Below are 26,154 nucleotides of genomic sequence, written 5' to 3'. Positions count from 1 at the left end.
AAGATTAAAGAATGTAATTAGAAACAGCAAGGCAAAAGGGTCCTATAAGAGGGCTGGGGGCTCTCATAGTCATAGGGCCCTGTTTCATTTTTTTTGTTTGTTTTTCAAATTTATTGCATGAGTGGTGCAAATAGTCACATGACCATAGCCATTTGAACCCACTAAAGTCTGTGTCAAAACTGCATAAAAGGGAGCAATTAAAACCTGTCATGATACGCATTGCCTTCTACCATATTTGGTACATGTAATGTTTAAAGGTCAATTATTGATTTATTAATAAGATTGCTCTGTCTCATATAAATCATAATAACAGGACAAACATGTAGGTGGTCACTATTGTGACCGGTGGGAAAATACAGAAACAACTTTTTTCAATAGGCGACTGATTGGCTCCCATTATAAAATTACAGATTTAAAAGTATTATGACAATAAATGAAACTCGATTAAAGTAAAAATAAATGTGTCGTTTATCTTGGTTTGTCATTCCTTTTTGGGCTATCCAAGGAGTGAAATACTTGTGACCACTTAGCTGGGAAAAAATTGGGATTAAGCAAGTTAAATGTCCCGTTTTGAAACCTAAGACATCAAGACCAGAACAGTAAGGAAAAACAACCCTCTATACAAAAGATTACCAAATGGGCTTCACTTACTAACACATGATAGGATCACGATCAAATCAGCTTTAGGAAAATAAGTCCTTCATTATTCAGTAATATATCTTTATTGGGTGCTCATCAATAGATGATGTTACAAATACTGGTATATGCACTGATACTTATACTACTATATTTTGGATTATGCTTTTCCATTCCATTTCATCCCATCAGATATTCTAGGAAAAATATTCAATAAAAGCATCTCTGTGGTAATCAACAAGCTGTTGATAGAGCTTAACTTGTATTGAACCCGGAACATTCCATTAAGCCAATTTGTGAGATAAACTATCCAATCCTTTGCAATACAAAAGTACAAAAATGTTTTTGCAACTGACCAAATTTCCCCCAAATTATCAGTCACAAAAAAAATCTAAATCAGTCAAATTTAGTAAAAAACAGTAAAATGTTGACAGTGAAATTAGGTTGTTTTCATTCCTTAGCTTCAAGTCTGTTTCTTAATGAACTTATTGAATTTAATTCTTACAATTTGCAAAACTATTTAAATTTAGACCTAGGCCACAAACAGCTTTTTATAGCAACAATGTTTTGTTTCTGCCAATTTACTGCAATTACAACCCTTTTAAAACTATAGCTTTTTATTGATTTCAAAATTATTCCAATTAGAAATAAGAAAATAAACTGTTTAGGCTATAATAAATTACTGTACAAACCTCTATACAAGCATAGCTACAAACAATTGGCTGTATGTAAACATATTCTTGTATACAAAGTATATTAATATGCATAATTATAACTGGCAATGCACAATCTTGACACAGGACCAGTTCGTTCAGGACATCAAAATGTTCCTGTTGAAAGCACAGATACATACCAATAACAGAAAGATTCTGATATCTCAGAGCAGTCGATAACCTTGTGACTTGATTCAATAACCATTTAAATAGTCTTATTGAAGATTTAAAATAAAAACACCTGTGTTATTGAAATTCACAGTGAAGATTGACATCTATTTTACACTGCACGCTGTTCCTATTCAACAATGAAGGTCAGACTGTATCATGGATTATGTTAAATGATACCTTAGAGGACCATTGAAAGGAATATCCACACAACATAATTTTGGAATATTAGACCAAAAAGGCAAGGCATCAAAATTATGTTATGCTACAACTTGGTATTGTTAAGCATACGGTAAACATTACATTCACTTTATTCTGCTTTTTATCTGCATGTATCCGTTTTGCCTTCTCAGTTCCTTTCAAGTTTTAAAAGCAGAGGCTTCTAGTAGGAATGTTTATTCTTCAAGTTTGGGAAGAACAAGCATTGAAACTCAGACCTGATAAGTGGGTTTCCAATGAGGAGTTACATAAGCTGTGAAAAAGGGGTGATTTGGAAAGGTTTCAAAAATGGAAACATATGAAGAGAGAAACTGTCTGTTGGTTTTGTCAGTTCATGGTCCTGGGTTCTGAGTGCTTAGTTGGGAACAATCGGCTGACTGACAAGGACCTGTATTACAAAGTCCTTCTGGATCTTGGTGTCCTGTAAACGTGTTTTATCTGTGAGAAGTTTACCAGAGAAAAACCAGCGCTGGCTGGCGGCATTGATGTCTTCCTGAATTTGAAGCTGCTTCTTTAGCTTACGGATGGAATCAGCCATGGTGGCACTAAGATGAAGGTCTTTTCCGGTGGAAAGACGCACCTTCAGCTGGAACTCCTTCTTCTCCTGTGGCTCGGGGTGTTCAGATACATTATGATCATTGCACTCGGAGACCAGGTTGGCAGGAGGAGCCAGGCAATATGCTGGGAGCTGATAGCGGTTCCCCAGTTCATCATAGCACTCCATAAGGGACCCTAAAAGTGCAAAAGAGCTTGGGTAACCTCTAATTCAATAAATGGAAGATCATCTCCAAAAAGTCATTTTATGTGTCTTTTGTGTGTGTGTATTCAAATGTTAGTGGTCAACACCAAATTAAAACTGAAATAAAGCCAATATGTTTATCTGATTAAATATATACCTAAATACAATACAGTGAAGTCCAAAAGTCAGATTCCCCATGAATAAATCAGGGATTTAAACCCCAGAAAATGTTAGGCATTTTGAAAATGTAAGATGTGCAATGAAAAATAAATATTTAAGATTCTTCAAGATTTCTGGGTCACTAATCAAATGTCAAATAAGCTAATTTGTCCATGTTAACTTCTTTGTACAAAGCATCAGATTACCTTTGTAGAACAAAAGGATGCACTTCTGAACATTCTCAAATCATACTGGGATAATATGGATCATCAGGTTTTGGATAAATTTGTTAAGTCAGTGCCATCTTAAATGCACACCAGGGCTGGACTGGGAAGAGAAATCGGCCCAGGATTTTACATGCAACTAGCCAAAATGTGAAAATTGTTGAGGGGGTGGGGGGTGGGGTGGGGTTGTTCGTTGCCCTTTTCCGCATAACGCGGCTGCTGAATTTAGCTTATCGCAGCCACCAGCCTGCTCGGTTCTCCCGCTGGCCAGTCTGGCCATGATCGGCCCCAAAGTGCGTCGGCCCACCGGGAAAATGCCGGTATGCCAGATTACCAGTCCAGCCCTGATTCACACTGTCATTAACGCAAAAGGGGGACATACTAAATACAAAGAAATTCACTCAAATTTTTATGCTGAATATATCATTTATAATGAAAATTATTAAATTAGGAAAAAATGCTAAATAACTATTTTCACTTGTGGTCTCAGACTTTTGGACCCTTTCTGTATTTTGAAATGCTGTTTAATTCTCAATATTTACCATGAGGCATTGTGATGCTGGCTCCATCTACAATAGCTTGTGCTAGCTCGTGATCATTACACTCCATCGCTACAGCTGCAGCTTTCAATGCATCCCATATCTCCTTACGCCCATCAAAGGCCGGGGCAGTGTCCCAGAATTCATCTCTTTTACTGCGCAGCTGGCCCTCGGTCATAGGATAGTCACTTTTCCATTTAGGTTTGTCTTTCTTCAGGGGCTCATTACGTCCTAAAGATGACAAAGGCAAAACGTTAGAAATGTGACCTACAAAATAAAATGATCATTCACAGATGCATTATGTGAACAATCTGGAATATCTGGATGACCCTTTTAAAAAATCCTGTTTCACAAAAGGGTTTTACCTCCAGAAGGCTCAAATGAGATTTAAACGTGTTAAATAACTAGGACACGAATAGAGAATGACCTACTTCTAACTAGTACTAGCTAACTGTACAGACCTATAGCACTCAAAAACAATATTTCAGTCTATTTTTAAGATTTAGGCTACACATTTCAATTGTATGACAAATTTCCATTAAACTGAACTGAGTAATCATTAAATAGTGCATGAATTAAAAACACGTTGATTGACTAAAAATAGTTTAATGAACTGATTGTAAACTAAATTCACAAGTTTAAAAACAATGCAGTTTGGTAATTTGCAAAGCAACTACATTTGCATGGTATGTATAATATTTAAGGATTAATTCAAATTGAGTTAATCCTTAAAGATTTTTAAATTGATGAAGAACTACAGGTTAACAAAATGTTTCATAATCCTGTTTACTAAAAAATTTACCATTTCAGTTTATGTGATCTGTATCAATATTTTTTTAATTACTATTTAAATGTTTAAACTTTAACACTATAATAATACAGTAGTAACCTGCATCTAAATTACAGCCTTCAACCTGTAAATCTCAATAATTAATCAGCAATCAATCGTGGTTGTTTTGATAGCACAGTAGTATCCCATCGCATCTAAGGAGACTCATTTGGGCCTGTGGGAAAAGTGAATTGAATCTTCATAAAACCATGATAAAACCTGTCATTGAGTCAAAGCAGTGCTGGAGAAAAACAAAATAAATTATTTATAGTCCTTGAGATTAAAGCCTTAATCGGGTGATGCATAACAGGATTTTGTCTTTCCCATCATGCATCACTGCTGGCCATATGAGAGTTTGCAAGAGGAAATCATCAGAAAACAAACACATTGCAATTAAATGTATCCCCCTTCAATCTAACCCTACTGTGCTGATGGGTGCATGGCCAAGCGACGTCTATAGAGAGCGAGGCCAGGAGAGTGAGAACAGTAAGTATTGTCACCTGTGGGAAATTATCTCTAACAGTTGTTTGTGTTTGCAGTGAGACCTGAGAGGGATAAAAGGGTCAGTCCAGACCGCCGGAGGGGAGAGAGAGCTACGCTTCAAACGCTTGAGTGTGTCTGTGCTGAAAAGCCACATTGTTTATTGTAAATAAACGGCTTCATTGAGAAAATAATATGCAGAGTGCCGCTTACTCCTTCCGACAGATCCAGTGACTTGATACACCTAATTTTTACCAGTGTACCCCAAGATCAGAAAGCTTTAAACTATGATCGCACATAATGCATTCTGAGAAACCATAAAGTTTGTTGGCTTATACAGGTCAATTTATAAAAAACCAGCATGACTACAAAACACAGAGGATGCAAGCCACAATACTGCAAATCAGAGTGACTCTGTAAGCCAGCAAGCTAAGTACTTTATAGCCAGTGCATCTGACATCTTGCCTACTTACAAATCCTTTCCAATTACTAAATGCAGGAGATTAAAATACTCATTCAATTTGGACAACTAATTCCGGGAGGGAATTCTAATAGTGACAGAACAGGTATGAAATGCTCAATCTGTAAAAAAAAATACAAAAGTACAAAAAATCTTTGATTGCAGGAAAACTGACATTAGTTACTTTTTTTCAGCTTTTGGACTACATTATGCATGACTATATGCAAATTATATAGAACAGAAATAGGCTAAGGTACTGTATATAAACACAATATGCAGTATCAACAGACTTAAAGTGTCTAAACAAACAAGAAGGCTAATTCAATTATCTCCTCTTAAAGGCCATGGCCATGCCAAGCCAACATTGTGTGCTTTACTTACTTTTCAGCACAACAATAACTGTCGGATGATAGTCTCTCGAGTTTGCAACTCCCATGGTCTGAATGATTACTTATTCCTTCAATGTGAGAATAGATACTGGACAGCTCCTCCTATGACCTCATGCAGAAGTCTGAGAGACACAGCAATGCTACTTGCCACACTCCACACTCCTTCCGGTTGCTACAAGATGTCCACTTGGCTAGTAGCTTATTCCAGTTTTCTCGCCCAGTGTACACGCCCATCACCTGTTTCGTAAAAACCAGTTTCGTAAACCTAATAATAACAAGTGACCAAATATACTTTAGAGCAGGTCACTAAATTAGCTTGAATAAACAAGCTAGCCTGTGCTTTTAAAAGCACATGCTTAGGTTAAGGTGTATGGTTGACTTTTCAAAACAATCTTAATCCAGCTCTATTTAAGACCAGGACAGAGAGTCAAAAATAAACTTTGATGGTAAATCCCATGATTGTCCAGAGCAGGAGACAGGGAATCCTTGTTGTTCCTAAGGATCTCAAGAAATACGTCTAATTGAAGATGTCCCAGTCTTAATTAAATTTTTGGTAAAGGAAGCTTTGTACGAAATACAATCATTTTACAATTAAGGCAGGCTAATTAAATCAAGTTTATATTTCCCAATTTTCTTCCTTTTCCTCTTTTTCCCCCGCCCTTTCAATATTTTCTGTCACGAAGTCCAATCTGTACTTGTATCTGTTCATCCAATCATGAATGCTGTAAAATCAAAAGGACTCAGGAAGGCTGGTTTACACATTTTAAAAGGCACAAACACACACACACACACACACACACACACACACACACACACACACACACACACACACACACACACACACACACACACAATGTTAACCCAATTTTCCTGCTTTATTCAAGTCAAAGTTATTATTTACCATCACTTAATCAACTTGAATACATTCCATTATGACAACACTGATGTTAAGGGTTTAATCAGGTAGATCTCTAAGATAACAATCGCAGGTTACCACTTTTTACAGTCAACCTGGATACATAAGTTTACATCAATAAAACGATTTTAATGGTTAGATCAGGTAGACATTACTCCTTAAAGTAAAATTACAAGTTACCACTTTTTACTTAAATGAGAAGTTAATCCCCAGAATTTAAATTCTTACATAATTTACTCACACTCATGCCATACATGATGTGTTTGACTTTCTTTCTTCTGCAGAACACAAAGTTTTTTTTATTTTTTTAAATATCTCAGCTCTGTTGGTCCTCACAATGCAAGTGAATGGGTACCAAAATGTAGAATCTTCCAAAAGCCCATAAAGTCAGCATAAATTAAATAAAAAAAGACACCAGTCATCTTCAGAAATGATATGATAAGTGTGGGTGAGACACAGATTAATATTCAGGTCCTTTTTTTTTTTTTTTTTTTTTATAAATCACTATCAATAAAAGCAAGAATAGAGGTAATAGTGAGGCACTTACAATGAAAGTGAATGGGGCCAATTTTGAAATGTTAAAATACTCCGTTTCAAATGTATAGCCACAGGACATAAGCAATATGCAAGTTAACATGAATTTAGTGTGATAAAATCACATACTAACCTTTTCTGTGTAAAGTTATAGCCAATTTTACAACTTCATTGCCATGATGATGCAATGTCAACAAACCTTAAAACCCTAAAATGACTGTAAAAATTGCAAAACAACTTTACAGCTCAAATAATATGTTTTAACAGAAGAACTAATGCACGTGTTTTTATAAAATTATAAGCTTCACATTTAAAATTGCCACATTCACTTCCATTGTAAGTGCCTCACAGAAACCTCAATTATTATTATTATTATTATTATTATTATTATTATTTAACCCTTGTGCATCAATTAAAAAAGTTCCACATATGTTCCACATAAAAATGTCCATGTCCAAAAACTGTCATAAAAATATTATAGATTTATATTTTTTTCAACCAGCATCAGCTCTAATCATAATGACCAAACATTCATTCATTTTTAGAATTTTAACCCTTTAAACGCCGGTTTGTTTACATAATGCCACTGTTGTTTTTTATACAAAATATAATAATTATAATTATTTTCAATTTAATAAATGCTAAACAGAATTTTTTTTATTTTTATTATTAGAGCCTCAGACACATACAAACCACACTCTGAAATCCATACCAACACACTCACACAATTATATATAATGTATCTAATTGGATCTATAATATGCATAAGCCAAAAACAGCAGAAAACAACAACAAAAGCGATGATATGCCAAACCTGAAAAAATGCCACGATCTGGTAAAAAATATTTAAAATGTAAATTTTGAAGCCTTGCCAACATAATGAAAGCATGTTAAACAAGATTGCATAATTTTATAGTTAAATGGCACTGGGATTAAAATTGTTTTTTTTTTTTTTTTTTTTTTGCAGTTTTAATGGGTTTCAATGGGGCCATTTTTGTCCATAACGACGCTAAGATGGAGTATTTTGTGTAACTAGTGCAAAAAAATATTTTTTTTAAAGGAAATAGGGTGAAATATTAAAATTCCAATAAAAATTCACACCTGTGGAAAATGTTATGCAGTTAGCATTAACACAGACAAAGTTATCAAAAAACCAAAACTGAAAAAGCCAAAAATGTCCACAAGGATGCACAAGGGTTAAGATAAGGAGAGACGAGTAAAAATAAAAAATTTTGGTGATCAATATTCTGCTACAAATGCTGTAAATGAGCTTAATTTATATTGAACCCGGAATATTCCTTTAAGAGATGACTTGGCAACACAATCACAGTGATGATGGAGCAGGAAAAGTCCTCAAAGTATTTTATTTGCATCACATGCATTCACAGTTCACACTATTATTTATAAGACACGATGTCCCAGATCAAGCCTTACCTCCCCGTTTTATGCTGTATCTGGATGCATGCCTGGAGGACAGGCGAGTCCTTTGGCGCATAACTCCAAAACAACTTCCCATCACTCAAACTCTTCACGCTGTTCACCTGTTATATCAGGACCAAACCACGGATGCATGTATCCAAATTAATACGTAAACACATTTCTGCACGATCCAAATGTAAAGAGGTCCAGATCGTGTCAAGTTTATTGTTATACGTGTTTTCCTGCACACTGTCCGAGGAGAGACAAACACGTTTTATTCCGCTGAGTCGGCATGTGACTTAAGCAGATCAGCAAACATTCCAGGAAGACTAATGCAATCAACGTTAACCTGGATTTTATATGTATTTTCTATGTACGCTCTGGTTTAACACATGCACACACACATATGATATGTCCTTTCCGGTGGGGTCAACACTAAAATCCACTAAAATTAAGAATATAGTAGGAGCTCCACAGGAGGTTACTTGTCTAAACCGGTCACTAGATGGCGCTGTTCAGGACATTTTCGTGCGAACGCGCCTATAGGCTACTGTTTGTTTGTATAATATTTTTGCAAGTTTTGTTGTCACGTTTTAATTGTTTCGTAATTATTTTACTGTTTAAATTATTGTTGAGTAGACATCAAATAAAGATTCAGATAAGTTGTCATTAAACAGCAGGCTCACTAAGAAGTAACTTCTCTGGTTCCCATATACAGCCTCAGCCAAAAGTATTGGCAGTGACATACATTTTGTGTTTTGCAAAATTTGCTGCTTCATTATTTGTAGATTATTTTCTCACATGTTTATATGGTATACTGGAAAACAATAAGCATTTTATGAGTTTTAAAGGCTTTTATTGGCAAAAACATTCAATATATGCAGAGAGTCAATATTTACAGGGTTTACCCTTGTTCTTTATAACATCTGCAATTCACTCTAGCATTATCAGCTTCTGGGCCAAATCCTGACTGATGGCAATCCATTCTTGACTTATTAGTGCTCGGATTTTATCACAATTTGTGGGCTTCTGCTTGTCCACTCGCCATTTGAGGATTGACCACAGGTTCTCTATGGGATTAAGATACAGGGAGTTGCCTGGACACGGATCCAAAATTTCAATGTAATGATCTCCGAGTCTCTTCATTATTACTCCTTGTGACATGGTGCTCCATCATGCTGGAAAATGCATAGATCTTCACCAAATTGCTGCTGGATCATAGGGAGAAGTTGCTCTTGCAGGATGTTTTGATACCATTCTTTATTCATGGCAGTGATTTTGGGCGTTTACATTTATGCATTTGGCAGACGGTTTTATCCAAAGCGACTTACAGTGCACTTATTACAGGGACAATCCCCCTGGAGCAACCTGGAGTTAAGTGCCTTGCTCAAGGACACAATGGTGGTGGCTGTGGGGATTGAACCGGCAATCTTCTGCTTACCAGTTCAGTGCTTTAGCCCACTACGCAACCCCACACGTGAATGGTCTCAGGATGCTTCACTGTTGGCACGACACAGGACTCATGGTAGCATTCACCTTTTGTTCTCCGGACTATCGATTTTCCAGATGTCGGAAGGGGGCTTCATCAGAGAAAATATCTTTGCACCAGTCTTCTGCTTTCCAATCCTTGTACTTCCTGCAGAAGTTCAGTCTGTCCTTGATGTTTTTCTTGGAAAGAAGTGGCTTCCTGCTGCCCTTCTTGACACCAGGCCATTGTCCAAAGTCTTCGCCTCACGATGCGTGCAGATGCACTCACACCAACCTGCTGCCAATATTGAGCAAGCTCTGCACTGGTGGTGACACGATTCCATATCTGACTCCTCAGGAGGAGACGTCCTGGCACTTGCTGGACACTCTGAGATGTCCTGAAGCCTTCATTGCAGTTGAACCTCTCTCCTTGAAGTTCTTAATGATCCGGTAAATGGTTCTTTCAGGTGCAATATTCTTTGCAGCAATTTCCTTGCATGTGAGGCCATTTTGATGCAAAGCGATGGTGGCTGCACGTCTTTCTTTTGAGGTTTTGCTAACAAGAACACAATGATTGGAAGAACTTCTTCCCTCCTTTTATAGCAATCAGTCTGCTCTTATAATCCAATCAGTAAGAGAGTGATTTCACCTGACTAGTACTTGTTCATACTTTCCCAGGTGCTGCTGATATGATTAGTGAAATGATGTTAGCTGGTAATTTTGTGCCAGGGCCAAAAAACTGTGAAATTTGGGTTTTTGAGATAAAAGTTAAATTGTTTTTATTTTGCTATTATTTAAAATGCATCCGATTACTCTGCACACTAATCTAGAAACAATGTGAATCTACACAACAACAACTGAAGCAGAAAACTACAGCCACGGCTGTAGACCTTATTCAAAGTAGCGCCGTAGACTTTTAATGGGAATAATGCTGTATAAAGCTCCAATATATGCCATCTATTTTTCCACAACTCATGTATTTAAACATTTTTGGTCTATTGACATTTCTTAAAGATATTTTGTCCTGAACGATCCAAAAACAAAACACTTTAAAATGCAGTTTAGCCCTGAAGAGCCTGCACGTCTGTCCGTCACAGCCTCGTTTTCATTCTCATCAAATAATCACACTGCTGTGTATAAGGTCTATTGTGAGAACATGTGAAAATGACTCCTAAGTAATATGACAATGACAGGGGTTCAACTTCTCAAAATATTTGACTCAAAACAGCAAGGCCTGCTACTGACCAAGACAAAACCCACAGGCCCCATCCCTCACTCAAAAACATTGTCCAAGTGAGCACTCAGCATTGCATTTTCACCAGAGTGAGAAATACGATGTATATGTTGTAATCTCTACCACTATTTTTTTGCCGTTTTCAATCAATATTAATAATTTTAAATAATTGTAAGTCATCTTGAGGCTCCAAGGCCTGAAATGGTTAGAAAGTTTTTTATGCAAAAGTTAAAAAAAAAAAATATATATATATATATATATATCTCTCATTAATACTCTGATAGCGCAGATACATCTCCCAGACATGTGTTTACATCTGGAAGAAGGTTTTTGGTTTGTGGGCTCTGACTGGGCCATTCAAGAACAGTCATGGAGTTGTTGTGAAGCCACTCCGTTATTTTAGTGGTGTGCTTAGGGTTATTGTCTTGTTGGAAGGTGAACCTTCGGCCCAGTCTGAGGTCCAGAGCACTCTGGAGAAGGTTTTCGTCCAGGATATCCCTGTACTTGGCTGCATTCATCTTTCCCTCGATTGCAACCAGTCGTCCTGTCCCTGCAGCTGAAAAACACCCCCACAGCATGATGCTGTCACCACCATGCTTCACTGTTGAGACTGTATTGGACAGGTGATGATCAGTGCCTGGTTTTCTCCACACATACCGCTTAGAATTAAGGCCAAAAAGTTCTATCTTGGTCTCATCAGACCAGAGAATCTTATTTATCACCATCTTGGAGTCCTTGAGGTCCTGCCATAAAGCCCCGACTGGTGGATGGCTGCAGTGATGGTTGACTTACTACAACTTTCTCCCATCTCCCGACTGCATCTCTGGAGCTCAGCCACAGTGATCTTTGGGTTCTTCTTTACCTCTCTCACCAAGGCTCTTCTCCCCCGATAGCTCAGTTTGGCCGGACAGCCAGCTCTAGAATGGGTTCTGGTCGCTCCCAAACGTCTTCCATTTAAGGATTATGGAGGCCACTGTGCTCTTATGAACCTTAAGGGCAGCAGAAATTTGTTTGTAACCTTGGCCAGATCTGTGCCTTGCCACAACTCTGTCTCTGTCTCTGTCTCTGAGCTCTTCAGGCAGTTCCTTTGACCTCATGATTCTCATTTGCTCTGACATGCACTGTGAGCTGTAAGGTCTTATATAGACAGGTGTGTGGCTTTCCTAATCAAGTCCAATCAGTATAATCAAACACAGCTGGACTCAATGAAGGTGTAGAACCATCTCAAGGATGATCAGAAGAAATGGACAGCACCTGAGTTAAATATATGAGTGTCACAGCAAAGGGTCTGAATACTTAGGAACATGTGATATTTCAGTTTTTCTTTTTTAATAAATGTGCAAAAATGTCAACACTTCTGTGTTTTTCTGTCAATGTGGGGTGCTGTGTTTACAATAATGAGGGAAAAAAAATGAACTTAAATGATTTTAGCAAATGGCTGCAATATAACAAAGAGTGAAAAACTTAAGGGGGCCTGAATACTTTCCGTACCCACTGTACGTGTGCTATCAGGGTTCAGATGTAAACACACACATCAAATAGCTCCTGGACCATAAAATGAATGATATAAATTTGCGGTTGGCATACCTGCTGTCTAATACATTTACATCAAGGAATCAAAGCTTTGACTAATTGTATATGTGAGAATGGACAGTTAGGCACCTCATGTGATACAATGTCATCTAAAAGGGCTAAAACAGCAAAGACTCCTATAGCCTGCCATAATATATAGTATATACCTTCAATAACAGATGAGCATATAGTGACAGAAAGGTGCACATACAGTATATCTAATATGTTATGTGCAGAGTCTGGCAGATTTAGAGGTTTTAGCAGTAGAGAGGAGGTGATGATATACTCTGAAGTAAAAAGCGGAAAGCACTGTCTAGCTGAGCTGTACATTGATTGTCGGGCAGTTGTTTGAGCCGGAGTTCTTTCAGTTATGACAGATGCAATCTGCACTACAAATGCAAATATATATATTCAGTCCCTTCTGTCAGAGGGAATTAACTGGAATTGGATCTGCATCCTGTAATAATTGCAGAAGGAATAAATTAATGATTATAATGCCATTTGTGGTTCAAAAAAATTAGGTGGAATTTTTTGTTTTAAAAGAGACAATAATAAGACATTACAATGCAATTTACAATGTGTTAAGCGATGCATTTAAAGTCTTAAGAAATGCTACAAAGGTATTGAATTGTAAGATATGTTTAATGTTTAAAATCTTGGAATAAACTGCAAAACACTTAACAAGATTTGTAGTGACAAATTATGCATGTAATAAAATCATTGGCAAGGTTTTTGACTTGGAAAGAAAGCATTTCATTTAAGTGCATATAAATCTTAAATAATGACACTTTATGACATAAGTTACGAGTTAAAAACAAAATTACACAAATATACATGATACGGGAAATGGCCCCAAATGGCTACAAGCACTTCAAACCCTGCTTTAAGCACAGTATCTTCCATACACAGCAAATACAAATATGAATTCCATTAAAAAAATTTGCATCCCAAAATGAATGTTCTTTCTGGAGGACATTCTTTTCATTTGGCTAGGATGAGCAAACGTCATCCCATAAAATCACTGTCTAAATCTGGGCTCTACAGATACCCATAATTCAGGGGCTCTGGTTCTGCATTCAGCCTTGGCACAGGAGGTGAGATTCACCCTGGTGAATGTGTTGGCCATTACCATTACCAACTAGGACAACCAGGTCTTTAATGTCTCAGACAGGCAGCATGTCTTTTTTAAGAGGGTAGATGTCCCATGTCAGTCCATCACCATATGGGGTGTGTCCAGATGGTAGGAGAACATGTGTCAGCCAGTGACTGTGGAGATGATTGTAACACTTTACATTAACAGACTATACAATGCTACAAAGAACATGTCAAATTGAAAACGCTACATTTAAAGGGATAGTTCACCCAAAAATGAAAATTCTCATAATTTACCCACCCTCATACAATACAAGATGTGTTCTGCAAACACAAACAAAGATTTTTTTAACAAACATCTCAGCTCTGTAGGTCCATACAATGCAAATTAATGGTGATCAGACCTTTGTAGCTCCAAAAATCACATAAAGGAAACATTAAAGTAATCCATACGACTCCAGTGTTTAAATACATATCTTCAGAAGTGATATAATAGATGTGGATGAGAAAACAGAACAATATTATGTACTTTTTTATCTAAATCTCCACTTTAACTTTCACTTTCAGATGTGAAAGTGAGACTAAACGGCACCACATGTGACTTTCAGATGTGAAGGTTGAGATTTAGGAGTAAAAAAATGACTTTTTATCTGTTTCTCACCCACACCTATTATATCGTTTCTGAAGATATGGATTTAACCACTTATGGATTACTTCTATGTTTCCTTTATGATATTTTTGGAGCTACAAAGGTCTGATCACCATTTACTTGCATTGTATGGACCTACAGAGCTTGGATATTCTTCTAAAAATCTTTGTTTGTTTTCTGCTGAAGAAAATCATACACATCTGAGGCGGCATGAGGGTGAGTAAATTATGAGAACATTTAAATATTTGGGCGAACTATCCCTTTAAATCAATGAATGGCCAGTCAGTGCTTTATGGTGTCCTTTCTTGCAGTGGCAAATGTAGTGATCATCTACTGAATGTTAATCCTGTCTGATAATACATCATATAGACCTGACTGAATTGAACAATTATGATAAATAGGACTACTGAACTATTTCTCACCTTCTCTTTTCCACACCAAAAAACACTTTCCAGTTATTTAGTTTACCGTAATTGAAAGGATTCCGATAAACCTTTAAAAAAGAAAAAAACGTTTAAACAAAACAGAGATTTATACTACAGATCTGAACAATCAACAAAACAAACTATTTTTCTATTTGTTTAATAATGAATTCAGTTTAGTTAAGATTTATATGGATATAGCTTTTCATGACACGTATTGTTCCAAAGCACTGTTTACACACTTTTTGACTATTTTCATTTTACAAATTTCAATTACTTTTCCAGACCTGAAAAAAAATTACAGGTTATTTTTTAGGTTTTCCTTGATTTTGAGAGAAAGATTCCTCATCAGTTTCAATACATAAAGCAAACATTTTAAATACTTAAAGTAGTTAGCAAAAGAAGAGCAAACATAAATCCCAATTGAGGTAGAACAGGTAGAATAGTCAAGGCATTACAATCATTCTCAATGGTCTGAGTGCACAATTACCTTTCCACGTGTTGCCAAGCGTCTGGCCTCTTTATTATTTATATGACGTTCAATGCTGGTCTCTCCACGGGTGATGAGTATAGCATGCCACAATGTCAGAGCTCCAAGTGCAACTGCTACTGTGCTGATGGAAAAACCATGAAACATAACAAAAGGTGTGCATCTATTGAAATAATAGAACCAGTATTGGGGACACTGTGAAAGAATAGCCTTTTGAACTTATGTACCTTGTGAGGACCCACATGTAGATAACACTCTTGTGAAACATCCTGTCCTTATAGGTATATGGAGGTTGTGAAATGACCTGTGTCCGATGAAGCATAAGAAGAGGAAAAATATTTTGTCATATTTATAAATCATAAACTGTTATTATATTATAATCACAATAAATTACCTTATGTTCTCAATTTATTTTATCTAAATATATTGTACTATATACACAGTGCATTCATAAAGTATTCAGACCCCTTCATTTCTTCAGATTGTGTTATGTTGCAGCCTTATGCTAAAATGCTTTAAATTATTTAATTTTTCACATCAATCTACACTCCATACCCAATAATGACAAAGCAAAAACCAGATTTTTGATAACTTTGCAATTTTATTAAAAACAAAAACTGAAGTTTCACATTGACATAAGTACTCAGACCATTTGCTATTGACACTTGAAATTTTGCTCAGGTGCATCTAATTTCTCTGGATCATCTTCGAGATGTATCTACACTTTGATTGGTGTCCACCTGTGGCAAATTCAATTGATTGGACATGATTTGGAAAGGCACACATCTGTCTATACAAGGTCTCACAGCTGAAAATGCATATCAGAGCAAAAACCAAGCCATGAGGTCAAAGGAACTGTCTGCAGAGCTCAGAGACAGGATTGTGTTGAGGCACAGATCTCTGGAAGGCTACAAAAATATATTTGGCTGCATTGAAGGATTCCACACAGGAGCACATTGGCCTCCATATTTTTAAATGGAATTTTGGAACAACCAGGACTCTTCTTAGAGCTGGCTGCCTTGCCAAACTGAGCAATTGTGGGAGAAGAACCTTGGTAGGAGAGGTGACCAAAAACTAAATGGTCACTCTGGTTGAGCTCTAGAGATCATGTTTGAAGATAGGAGAAACTTGCAGAAAGACAACCATCATTGAATCACGCCACTGATCTGGGCTTTATGGTAGAGTGGCCAGACGAAAGCCTCTCCTCCGTGCAAGACATATGAAAACCTGCTTGGAATTTGAGGAAAAAAAGAAAAAAGACTTTCAAGACTCAGACTGTGAGAAACAAGATTGTCTGGTCTGATGAAATGAAGATTGAACTGTTTAGCATTATTTCTGGAGGAAACCAGGCACTGCTCATTTCCATCCCAACGGTGAAGCATGGTGGTGGTAGCATCATACTGTGGGAGTGTTTATCAGCAGCGGGGACTGGTCAGGGTTGAAGAAAAGCTGAATGCAGCAAAATACAGAAATATTCTTAATGAAAACCTGGTCCAGAGCACTCAGGTCCTCAGACTGGGCCGAAGATTCACCTTCCAGCAGGATAATGTCTCTAAGCCCACAGACAAAACAACACAAGAGTGGCTTAGGGACAAATCTGAGAATGTCCTTGAGTGGCACGGACAGAGCCCGGACCTGAAAATGGCTGGCCACCGACAGTCCCCATCCAGCCTGACAGAGCTTGAGGGGTCAAAAAAATCTACCAAAGGTGCTTCAACTAAATTCTGAGTGTCTGAATACTTATGGTAATGTGATATTTCAGTTTTATCTTTTTAATAAATGTGCAAAGTTATCAAAAATCTAGTTTTTGCTTTGTCATTATGGGGTATGGAGTGTAGATCGATGTAAAAAAAAAAAAAAGAGGGTTCTAAATATCATGTGTGTGTGTGTGTGTGTGTGTGTGTGTGTGTACATACATATGACTATACACTGATCAGCCACAACATTAAAACCACCTTGTGTAGGTCCCCCTCGTGCCGCCAAAACAGCACCAACCCGCATCTCAGAATGGCATTCAATTGTACAGAGCAGTTATCTGAGTTACCATAGACTTTGTCAGTTCAAACCAGTCTGGCCATACTCTGTTGACCTCTGTTGAATGGCCAGAATAGTTGGAAATTACAAAGTCTATGGTAACTCAGAATATCGTGCTGCACAACTGTGGTGAGAAGAATGTGGGTTGACGCTGTTTTGGCGGCACAAGGGGGACATGCACAATATTAGGTGGTTTTAATGTTGTGGCTGATCAGTGTATACAAATAACTTTGTAGTACATAGGAAGAAATAATAGGAAAACAACATGTGGTGGCATGTTTAGATGAATGCATTGTAATATAGTAAATAATAAGTAATAGTAAACACCCAGTTAACTTAAACACAAATAGTTAATTCATTAGGATCACAAAAACTATACATGAAAGCTGAAATGTGGACCAAATACCAAATTGCCTCCAATTCTTGGACGTGCTAGTGCGTCAGATCTTATCAACCAAAGCTTAAAGAGTCTAAAGTTCACCGGTAAATCCTCCCTCATCCAATTGAGAGAAGAGTCAGTAGGTAAATCATTTAAATGTGCGCTGTTAGCATTGAGATAAGAAAGGCCAGAAATAATTTGTAGGGATTTCAGAGCATGTTGTTTGTGTTAAGAGTGTTCGAGCAGAAAAGACCAAATTCCAGAACTAAAGCCAAGGTGACATGTGCTGTCTGTAATACCTTCCCAGCCACGGCTTCTGATGGTACGATGCCGATAAGCAACCCAATCCCAGTCACCGGGACCCCCTGTTTCTCCGCTTCCATGTGCCTGAATTGCTATAAAATGGCAGAGAGACAGCAGACAGTTAAGATGTGCCTGCTATAGCCCAGACTTTGAGAACAGAAAGAGAAAATGAGAAACAGATAACCACTGAGAAATACAGAGGATAAGCACACCCTTACAAGAGACACAAAAGACCTTCATTCATTTTGCAGAAAAAAATAGATGCCCACTTCAACCATAGGGATGGTTCACCCAAAAATGAAAATTCTCTCGTAATTTACTCACCATCATGCCATCCAAAATGTGTATGACTTACTTTCTTCTGTGGAACACAAAGAGTTTTAGAAAAATATCTCCGCTCTATAGGTCTTCAAAATGCTCTCACATTCTTCTTCTTTTGTTTCTGGCGATTCACATTCTACATGCATATCGTCACATACTGGACAGGGAGGAGAATTTATAGTAAAAATATTTAAATATCTGTTTCTCACCCAAACTTATCATATAGCATCTGAAGATATGGATTTAACCACTGGAGTTGTATGGATTACTTTTATGTTGCCTTTATGGAGCTTCACATTTCTGGCCACCATTCACTTGCATTGTATGGACCTACAGAGCGGAGATATTCTTCTAAAAATCATCTTTCGTGTTCTGCAGAAGAAAGAAAGTAGTACAAACCTGGGATGGCATGAGGGTGAGTAATGAAAGAATTTTCCCTTTACGAATTCAAAAATAAAGAAAACAACAAGATTACCACACTTTTTGACGAATTAATTTCTATGATGTTTCAGGTGCTTGTGATAACTTGAGGATTTAAAAATACTAATTATTTAAATTCAGGCTGATCACTCATTCATCATTCAGACCTATTTGTTAATTACTGACAAGAACTTACACTCTCACAAATAAGACACCATGCCTTGCAACACGTTTTACTCTACACAAGTTCAATGTCTAGAAATATTTTGGAGCGGAGCACAACTAGAAAAATGCCTATTAAAAATTACTATTAATACAAATAAAAAAATGAAATAAAAAATTCTTACATCTATAGCACTGTATGCATCAATAAAGAGATTACGACCGCTGATGCTACAGTACATGCAGCCCAAAGTCAAATAGAGACAAAACGAGAAGAAGTAACGATGATTGTTATGACCAACACAGTTGTTGAGCCAAGCTGAAAATACACAATTAAGGAACAAAGCACACAAGTGAAAACAAAATCTTAGTTTGAATTTGAGGTGTTAACCTAAAAGTATAAATTGTAAAAGCAAGTAAAAAGGAAGCTCTTTGAACATCTGTATAGTCATATATTATTTTAAAAGGATACGGCAATGATGGTCCATTTTTAGAATACATCTAGAGAGAAAGACAGAGGAATGTCTGAATACAAGTTTCATGTCATGCAGCTGTTCTTTAGTCACCAATCAGCCTGTTCAGACACAGACAATATTGAGTTGTGTCGTTCTCTTACGTTTTACAGATGCCGCAGTGATGACTCCTCGCTGGTTTAGGAATGACACACTTTTTACAGACTGACACAAACGGGATGTCATTTTTCAACTGAAAAACAATGAGGGGGGAAAAAAAGAAGAGCTGTAAGGTCATGCAATCCACTGAACATGTACAACAGCTCTACTGGAATGTGGCATATCTATAGGTGCTGAACCTTAGGAGGAGTTCCAGGGGGGGTCTTTGTGGCCTTGTAGTAATGGAAGACTATCATGACCAAATTCCAATGTCCGTAACAAATGTGCCACATTATCCAGCCAGGAGTGTAAGTTTGCAAGACCAATGGCAGAAGGCAAAAGTATGCGATGCAGACCACAGAGCTGGTGAGAGCTACTACTAAAAACACAAAGACCTTAAAAGAAAAAGTTCAGAATGTTAGAGACAAGCATGGGCATAATAATAAAAAAATATTAAATGAAAATAATGATGCATAATTATTTACCATTCCGAACCAGCGTGTGACAACCTCCACCATCCAAAACACTGGCTCAAGGATGGAGTCCATCATCACTTCAGAATTAGTGAATGAACTAAAATACAGGGATTTGAAGATAAGTTTGATGTAATTTACAGGCTGCCTCACTCGTCTGGGCAGACGGCAGCGACTGTGCCTGCCACACCCGCGAAGGCACCTCAACAGCAGGTGCATGACAGTGGAGCAGGGACGCATATTCAGCCCCTGTAATGACAAGATTTATCTTTTAAAGGGGGCATGACATGAGGAATACAATTTTCTTTGATCTTTTGACATACACGTGGTCATTGTACTATAAAAACATACTGTAAGTTTCAAAACTGAAAACGTCCTCCTTAATAGAATAAGTGCATTTATTTAAACCAGTTTCAAAAACGGCTCATTTGGAATTTGTGAAGTCACAAGGACCAAATACATATTCATATGACTGCCCCTTCAGCAAGACATCAATGCCCATTTTTCATCATTGAAAGAGAGGGTCTGTCATGGGAGATTCATCAACACCAAAGGGGACATACACAGTACACCTTCATATGTATTTAAATGTTTTTCTACACTAGATGAACTAGTGAAGTCATGCAATGTATTGGGTGTACTGCACGTTATGTGTAAACTCCCAAATTTTATTTTATAATGTTGTGGAGCTTGTTCTTAATTTTCTTCAGATTGAGTTTCAAATGTGGCTTTATTGGAGGGGCTGCACTATGTTAGCCAATCACAACAGTTGCCGTTTAAAGTCTTAAAGGGCCAGAGAGCTTAAAAATGAGCATTTCAGTCAGGGCCAGAGACAGGGTGGAAAATTATTATATATTATTAAATTATGACTGTTTTTGACCTCAGGGAAGATAATAAAATTATTTTAAAAAGAGCATGTCATGACCCCTCTGCTTATTGCATCTTTCTAGATAATGGCACAAGCCAGTTTCTCCATGTACAGCCTGCAATTCACTCATCGACAATACCCTGCCTGTTGATCTTTTAAGCCAATTAGATTAACAAAGTATCCATCTAAGCAGTTGTTGTGGATTGATCCAAATCAATAATGCAAGCGTGGTTTTGTTTTCTGATACCCCTGGATTATGTGACAGAATACAAAGATGCAATAGATGGATTACTCCTTTTGTACAGTCACTAAAATACGGCCTTGTTGACTAATTGGTGCATACTTCAAATGACTGATAACAGTGATCACAGCACTTAAACAGCCCTGCCCATTTTAGCTTCTAAAAATGCAGAGATGGTTAGGCAAGTGACTAATGATTCTTTCCTTGGATTTGTGGTTCTAATCTGATATTTAGTCTTACTAGAGGGGTTCCAGAAATCAACTCTGCTGGTTATTCCCATCTCAACTCTAGGTTACACAAAAACAACTGTATGCACAATCAAAGATCTAGGATGATGAAAAGAAACTCGGAACAAAAAAATCTATGACAAGAGCAAACTTCTAAACAATAAATGTTAAAGATAAAGAGGTGTGCCCATAGTGGCAATACAAAAAAAAGCTTTTGTTAGCACTGCATGTCCAGACATAGTAAAATGTCTGGACATGCAGACATGGGGGGGGTTTGCTCTGTGAGATTACTGTAGAAATGGGCAACATGATCCACCATCCCCCATGTCATAAACTGGGAACTATAATCTCAGTCTGTGCCTTTAAAATGATCATTAACACACAACCAAATGCAACATATATATTGATATAATTATACATTGCTCTGGTCACAATGAAAATAACTGTGGATAAAAACTATACATTTATGTATGCTGCACATCCGTTAACACCTCTGAAATAAATCCCGACTTGGATGAATCTAACAGCAAGAGCTACACATCACAGGTCAAAGCATGATACAAATGCAAGCAGTCTTTTCTCTTACCTGTCCGAGATATTCTTCTACCAGGACGATGGACTCAACTCATGATACCGCTGAAAGAGCATTTAATCGGGACAGAAATAAAAATGGAAACAGTAGTTTCAACCCCTTTGATTTCATCTGCTTCGCTGTTTGTCTGATGCGCAGGACTGTGAGCTTTCACGACAGGATTCTGGGAATTGCAGTTTTATTGCATATGACTCGTGAGCTGACGGGAAGTTCACACCGAACGTGTTTTTGTGTGCCTCTGCGCAATATCTCCATTGTTTTTCTATATAAAGATATGCTAGACGGACGCCTCTGGCCGTTGCACCATATGCAGCTGTTTTTTTTTATTCAGCGTCGCGTTTAAAGACGCCGTGCCAGGCCAAATAGAACGTCATCTATTGAAAGAGCTTTTCGATTCTCGCGCTATTTAAACGCAAGATTTTTTGTCTGAACCATGGATCTACCATGGAAATACCTGGAGAGAGCTATCCGTTAGCGTCCCCCATTCAGCACCATGACCGTGCTCAGCTAGCGCAGGGTTCCCATAAAACTAACCATCTTTGCGCCTGGGCGCTATGTTCCTGGATCGGGTGTCACGTGACTGATCTCTGGGGAAAATATTCGTCTTCTTCTTCTTCTTCTTCTTGGGGTTTTACGGCAGCCGTCATCCAATAAGTTGCATTGCTGCTATGGTATTAGCACCTAAGTGCACTATATCCTATTATACAATCCAGTATCTTTTAGAAATTTAAAAAGACACTGCTTTCCCCTTGTGCTTGACCCTACTTCTAAAATATTTTTTAGAAATACTTCTTCCAAGCCAATTACTCGCATTTCTCTGAGCAGATCTTGTCTTTGGTGGTCATATTTTCTACAAAAAAACAAAACATGATTCACTGTCTCAGGTTCTTGACATGAACATAAGCCACTCTGGTGTTTTCCTAAAATAAATAAAGTGCTGTTCAGAAACGTATGCCCAATCCTCATTCTAGAAATAATAACCTCTTCCTTACGTCTAACCTCTCCTCCTTTACAAACCTTAACTGAATCAGTTACCCTACTAGAAATAGAGAATAGGTGCCTCCCTTTATTTTCTTGCTCCCAGAACTGTTGCCATTTCAAAATTGTTCCCTGCCACACAATACTTTTACCCTCCGCTTTGGACAGATTTAAGTTTATATCTATTGTTTCCTTTTGAGCAGCTTCCTTGGCCAACTTATCAACCTTTTCATTTGTTGAAATACCTACATGAGCTGGGACCCATACAAATGATATTCCTACTTCTCTCCTTTTCACATCTCTAATTGCCAGAAGAATATCATATACAAGGTCTTGTCGACTCTTTGAGGTCCCTTTCCCCATACTATTAATAGCTGACACAGAGTCACTACATATCAACACTTTATGGTTCTGAATCTGCTCAGTCCATTGCACTGCCATCAGGATTGCATATAATTCCACTGAAAACACACTTAGGAAATTTGAGGTTCTCTTACAAACTTGGGTATTCCACTTCTGAACAACAAAAGCTGCTCCTGTAGCACCTGTTTCCTGATCTTTTGAACCATCAGTAAAAATTAATATGTGCTCCTGATATCTCTCTATTATATGACAGTGAAATTCATGCACCAAATCTGATTCAGGATTCTCTGACTTAATCCTAAGTATCTCTAAATCAATCTTTGGAACCTCCAATTGCCATACAGGAACTGATGGCCACAGTACTCCTGGACAAAAGTTCTTATCATGTATAGACATTTCCTGGGCCAATGCCTCCCCTGTCCATCCAAAACTTTGAGGACTTGCCATCTCTCTCTCCCAGCTTACCTGAATTGTCGCTTTAACTGGGTGATCACACTTTTGACCCATCAAGTTAACCCAATAGTTAGCCTGAAGCTGCTGTCTTCTCAAACAGAGTGGCATTTCTCCTGTTTCTACCTGCAAGGAACACACTGGGTAAGATCGCACAGCTCCTGTACATATTCTTAGTGCCTTAGCTTGAACTATATCTAATCCAGCTAAAACTGACTTGGCTGCAGATCCATAAACCAAACACCCATATTCAATACTTGCTCTAATTAAATATACATAAATTTGCTTCAAAGAAGCAACATCTGCTTCCCATTCTGTTCCAGCAAGACATCTCATTAAATTCATTACCCTTTTACATTTGTCTACTACTTTTGAAACATGCTCCCTCCATGTAAGTCTTGTGTCAAAAAAACACACCAAGAAATTTAAAACTTTTCACTCTTTCCAAATTCCTACCATATAACTTCAATTTTATACTTTCATCTATTCTCCTCCTAGTAAAAAACATAGCCTTTGACTTCTCAATAGAGAATCTAAACCCCATTTCCTTCCCCAATCCTCCACTAGGGTTAGAGCTTCCTGCACCTTCTTCAGTGTATACTTTACATTTTTCCCCTTTTCCATAGGCTACCATCGTCTGCAAATAATGACTTTCCAATTCCCGGCTGAACATTAGAAAAAACATCATTAATCATTATATTAAACAGCAATGGACTAATAACACTACCTTGAGGTGTACCATTTTCTACAAAGCAGCTTCTAGATTTTTCTGACCCTATTTTCACCTGAATACTTCTATTATTTAAAAAGTCCATTACCCAGTTAAACATATTTCCCCTAATTCCCAACATGTGCATCTTGATTAAAAGACCCTCTACCCATAGCATGTCATATGCTTTTTCTACATCTAAGAATACTGCCACAACAGTCTCTTTATTTATCTGTGCTTTTCTTATTTCATCCTCAAGGCATATGAGTGAATCAATAGTACTTCTCCCTTTCTAAAGCCATTCTGATGACTAGCCATCAACCCCTTTCTTCAATAAAGTGCATTAGCCTTCCATTCACCACCCTTTCCATTAACTTACCTAAATGAGAAGTTAAAGCTATTGGCCTATAATTTGCTGGATTACTAGCATCTTTCCCCGGTTTTCTTATTGGGACAATAACTGCCTCCTTCCATCCTACAGGAATCTTTCCTTCCTCCCAGACTTTATTAAATACATTTAAAACCTTATTCATTCCCTTATCACTTAAATGTCTTAACATAATATAACAAATTTCATCTTTACCAGGAGCTGAATTCTTACACTTATCCAATGCATTTCTTAATTCTCTCAGTGTGAGAGGAACATTATATTTATCCTCTAATTTTTCTTTCTTTTGAATAACCTCAACATATTGACTCCTTGTTTCTTCCCTAGCCCTCCTTTCTTCTTCTGAAAGATTACTGGAGCTATGTACCTTACTCAGTGTGTTCACCATCATTTCTGCTTTCTCTAGGCTTGATATAGCCAACTGCTCTCCATCTGAAAGAATCGGATAATTCCACTCTCTTCTGTTACCTTCCATTTTCTTAATCATTCCCCATACATCATTTATATTAATAGTACTTCCAATTGAGCTACAATAATCCCTCCAGTATGTTCTTTTCCTTTGCCTTATACTCCTTCTCACTACTGCCTGTGCTTTCTTGTATTCAATCAAATGTTGAAAGTTATGAGTTCTTTTTAATTTTCTATAAGCTTGGTTCCTTTCCCTAACTACCTTTTCACATTCAACACTCCACCATGGAACTGCTTTTTTTACTAGTTTTCCTGAACTTTTTGGTATTGTAGCCATTGCAGCCATATAAATACTCTGTCTCAACTCAATTTCATTTCTTTCAACATCATTTGTTTCTTGGACTGAACTAATATATAATTCACTTATTTTCATAAATCTCTTCCAGTCTGCCTTTTTGAAAATCCACCTTCCATGACTATCTTCTGTGCTCAACCTTACATCAACGTTCACTTTACATATAATTGGGTAGTGGTCACTTCCAATAGTGCTTTCTCCATGCACTTCCCACTTACACTTTGAAGCCATTCTACTAGACAAGATTGTGAGGTCTAATACTGACTCTTTACCAGTTCTAATATCAATCCTAGTTCTTCTACCATCATTCAGACACACTAAGTTCCTATCATTCATCACCTCCTCAATCACCTGTCCATTGTTGTCTGTCTTTTCTCCTCCCCACAGTGTATTGTGGGCATTAAAATCTCCACACCACACAACATTATCTCTATCCTGGCCTTCTATTTCCTCTAGTTTATTTAACTCTAACTGTTTACAGGGGTTATAATAATTTATTATTACTATTTTCTTTTTATCTGT

General features: G+C 37.4%; 2 protein-coding genes across 4 annotated transcripts; both read right to left on the bottom strand.

Moving 5' to 3' along the window:
- Window positions 1-731: 731 nt before the first annotated feature.
- Window positions 732-8,655, bottom strand: LOC127618152 (ubiquitin domain-containing protein 1-like). Of its 2 annotated transcripts, XM_052090441.1 has the most exons (4): window positions 8,440-8,517; window positions 5,548-5,792; window positions 3,401-3,628; window positions 732-2,468 (listed from the first exon to the last, which is right to left on the bottom strand). In XM_052090441.1, exons 2-4 carry the CDS (start codon window positions 5,600-5,602, stop codon window positions 2,092-2,094), a joined length of 660 nt encoding a protein of 219 aa, XP_051946401.1. In that variant the 5' UTR covers window positions 5,603-5,792; window positions 8,440-8,517; the 3' UTR covers window positions 732-2,091. The 2 variants fall into 2 exon arrangements, with proteins under 2 accessions (XP_051946401.1, XP_051946400.1); XM_052090440.1 differs by lacking the exon at window positions 5,548-5,792 and having other exon boundaries at window positions 8,440-8,655.
- A 4,694-nt stretch (window positions 8,656-13,349) lies between these two features.
- LOC127617946 (palmitoyltransferase ZDHHC16A) lies at window positions 13,350-22,536 on the bottom strand. Of its 2 annotated transcripts, none has more exons than XM_052090125.1 (11): window positions 21,976-22,536; window positions 20,066-20,302; window positions 19,781-19,975; window positions 19,586-19,674; window positions 19,442-19,470; window positions 19,155-19,288; window positions 18,063-18,158; window positions 15,578-15,654; window positions 15,351-15,474; window positions 14,861-14,931; window positions 13,350-13,963 (listed from the first exon to the last, which is right to left on the bottom strand). In XM_052090125.1, the coding sequence occupies exons 2-11, from the start codon at window positions 20,291-20,293 to the stop codon at window positions 13,861-13,863; spliced, it is 1,146 nt and encodes a 381-aa protein (XP_051946085.1). In that variant the 5' UTR covers window positions 20,294-20,302; window positions 21,976-22,536; the 3' UTR covers window positions 13,350-13,860. The 2 variants fall into 2 exon arrangements, 1 of the variants encoding a protein (XP_051946085.1); XR_007967387.1 differs by having other exon boundaries at window positions 13,904-13,963; window positions 15,351-15,469.
- Between the last annotated feature and the right edge of the window lie 3,618 nt (window positions 22,537-26,154).

This window comes from Xyrauchen texanus, chromosome 24 (assembly GCF_025860055.1).
Source record: "Xyrauchen texanus isolate HMW12.3.18 chromosome 24, RBS_HiC_50CHRs, whole genome shotgun sequence".
Classification (NCBI taxonomy): Eukaryota; Metazoa; Chordata; class Actinopteri; order Cypriniformes; family Catostomidae; genus Xyrauchen; species Xyrauchen texanus.
The sequence above is the reverse complement of the archived record's forward strand: the minus strand, read 5'-3'. Positions and strand labels throughout refer to the sequence as shown.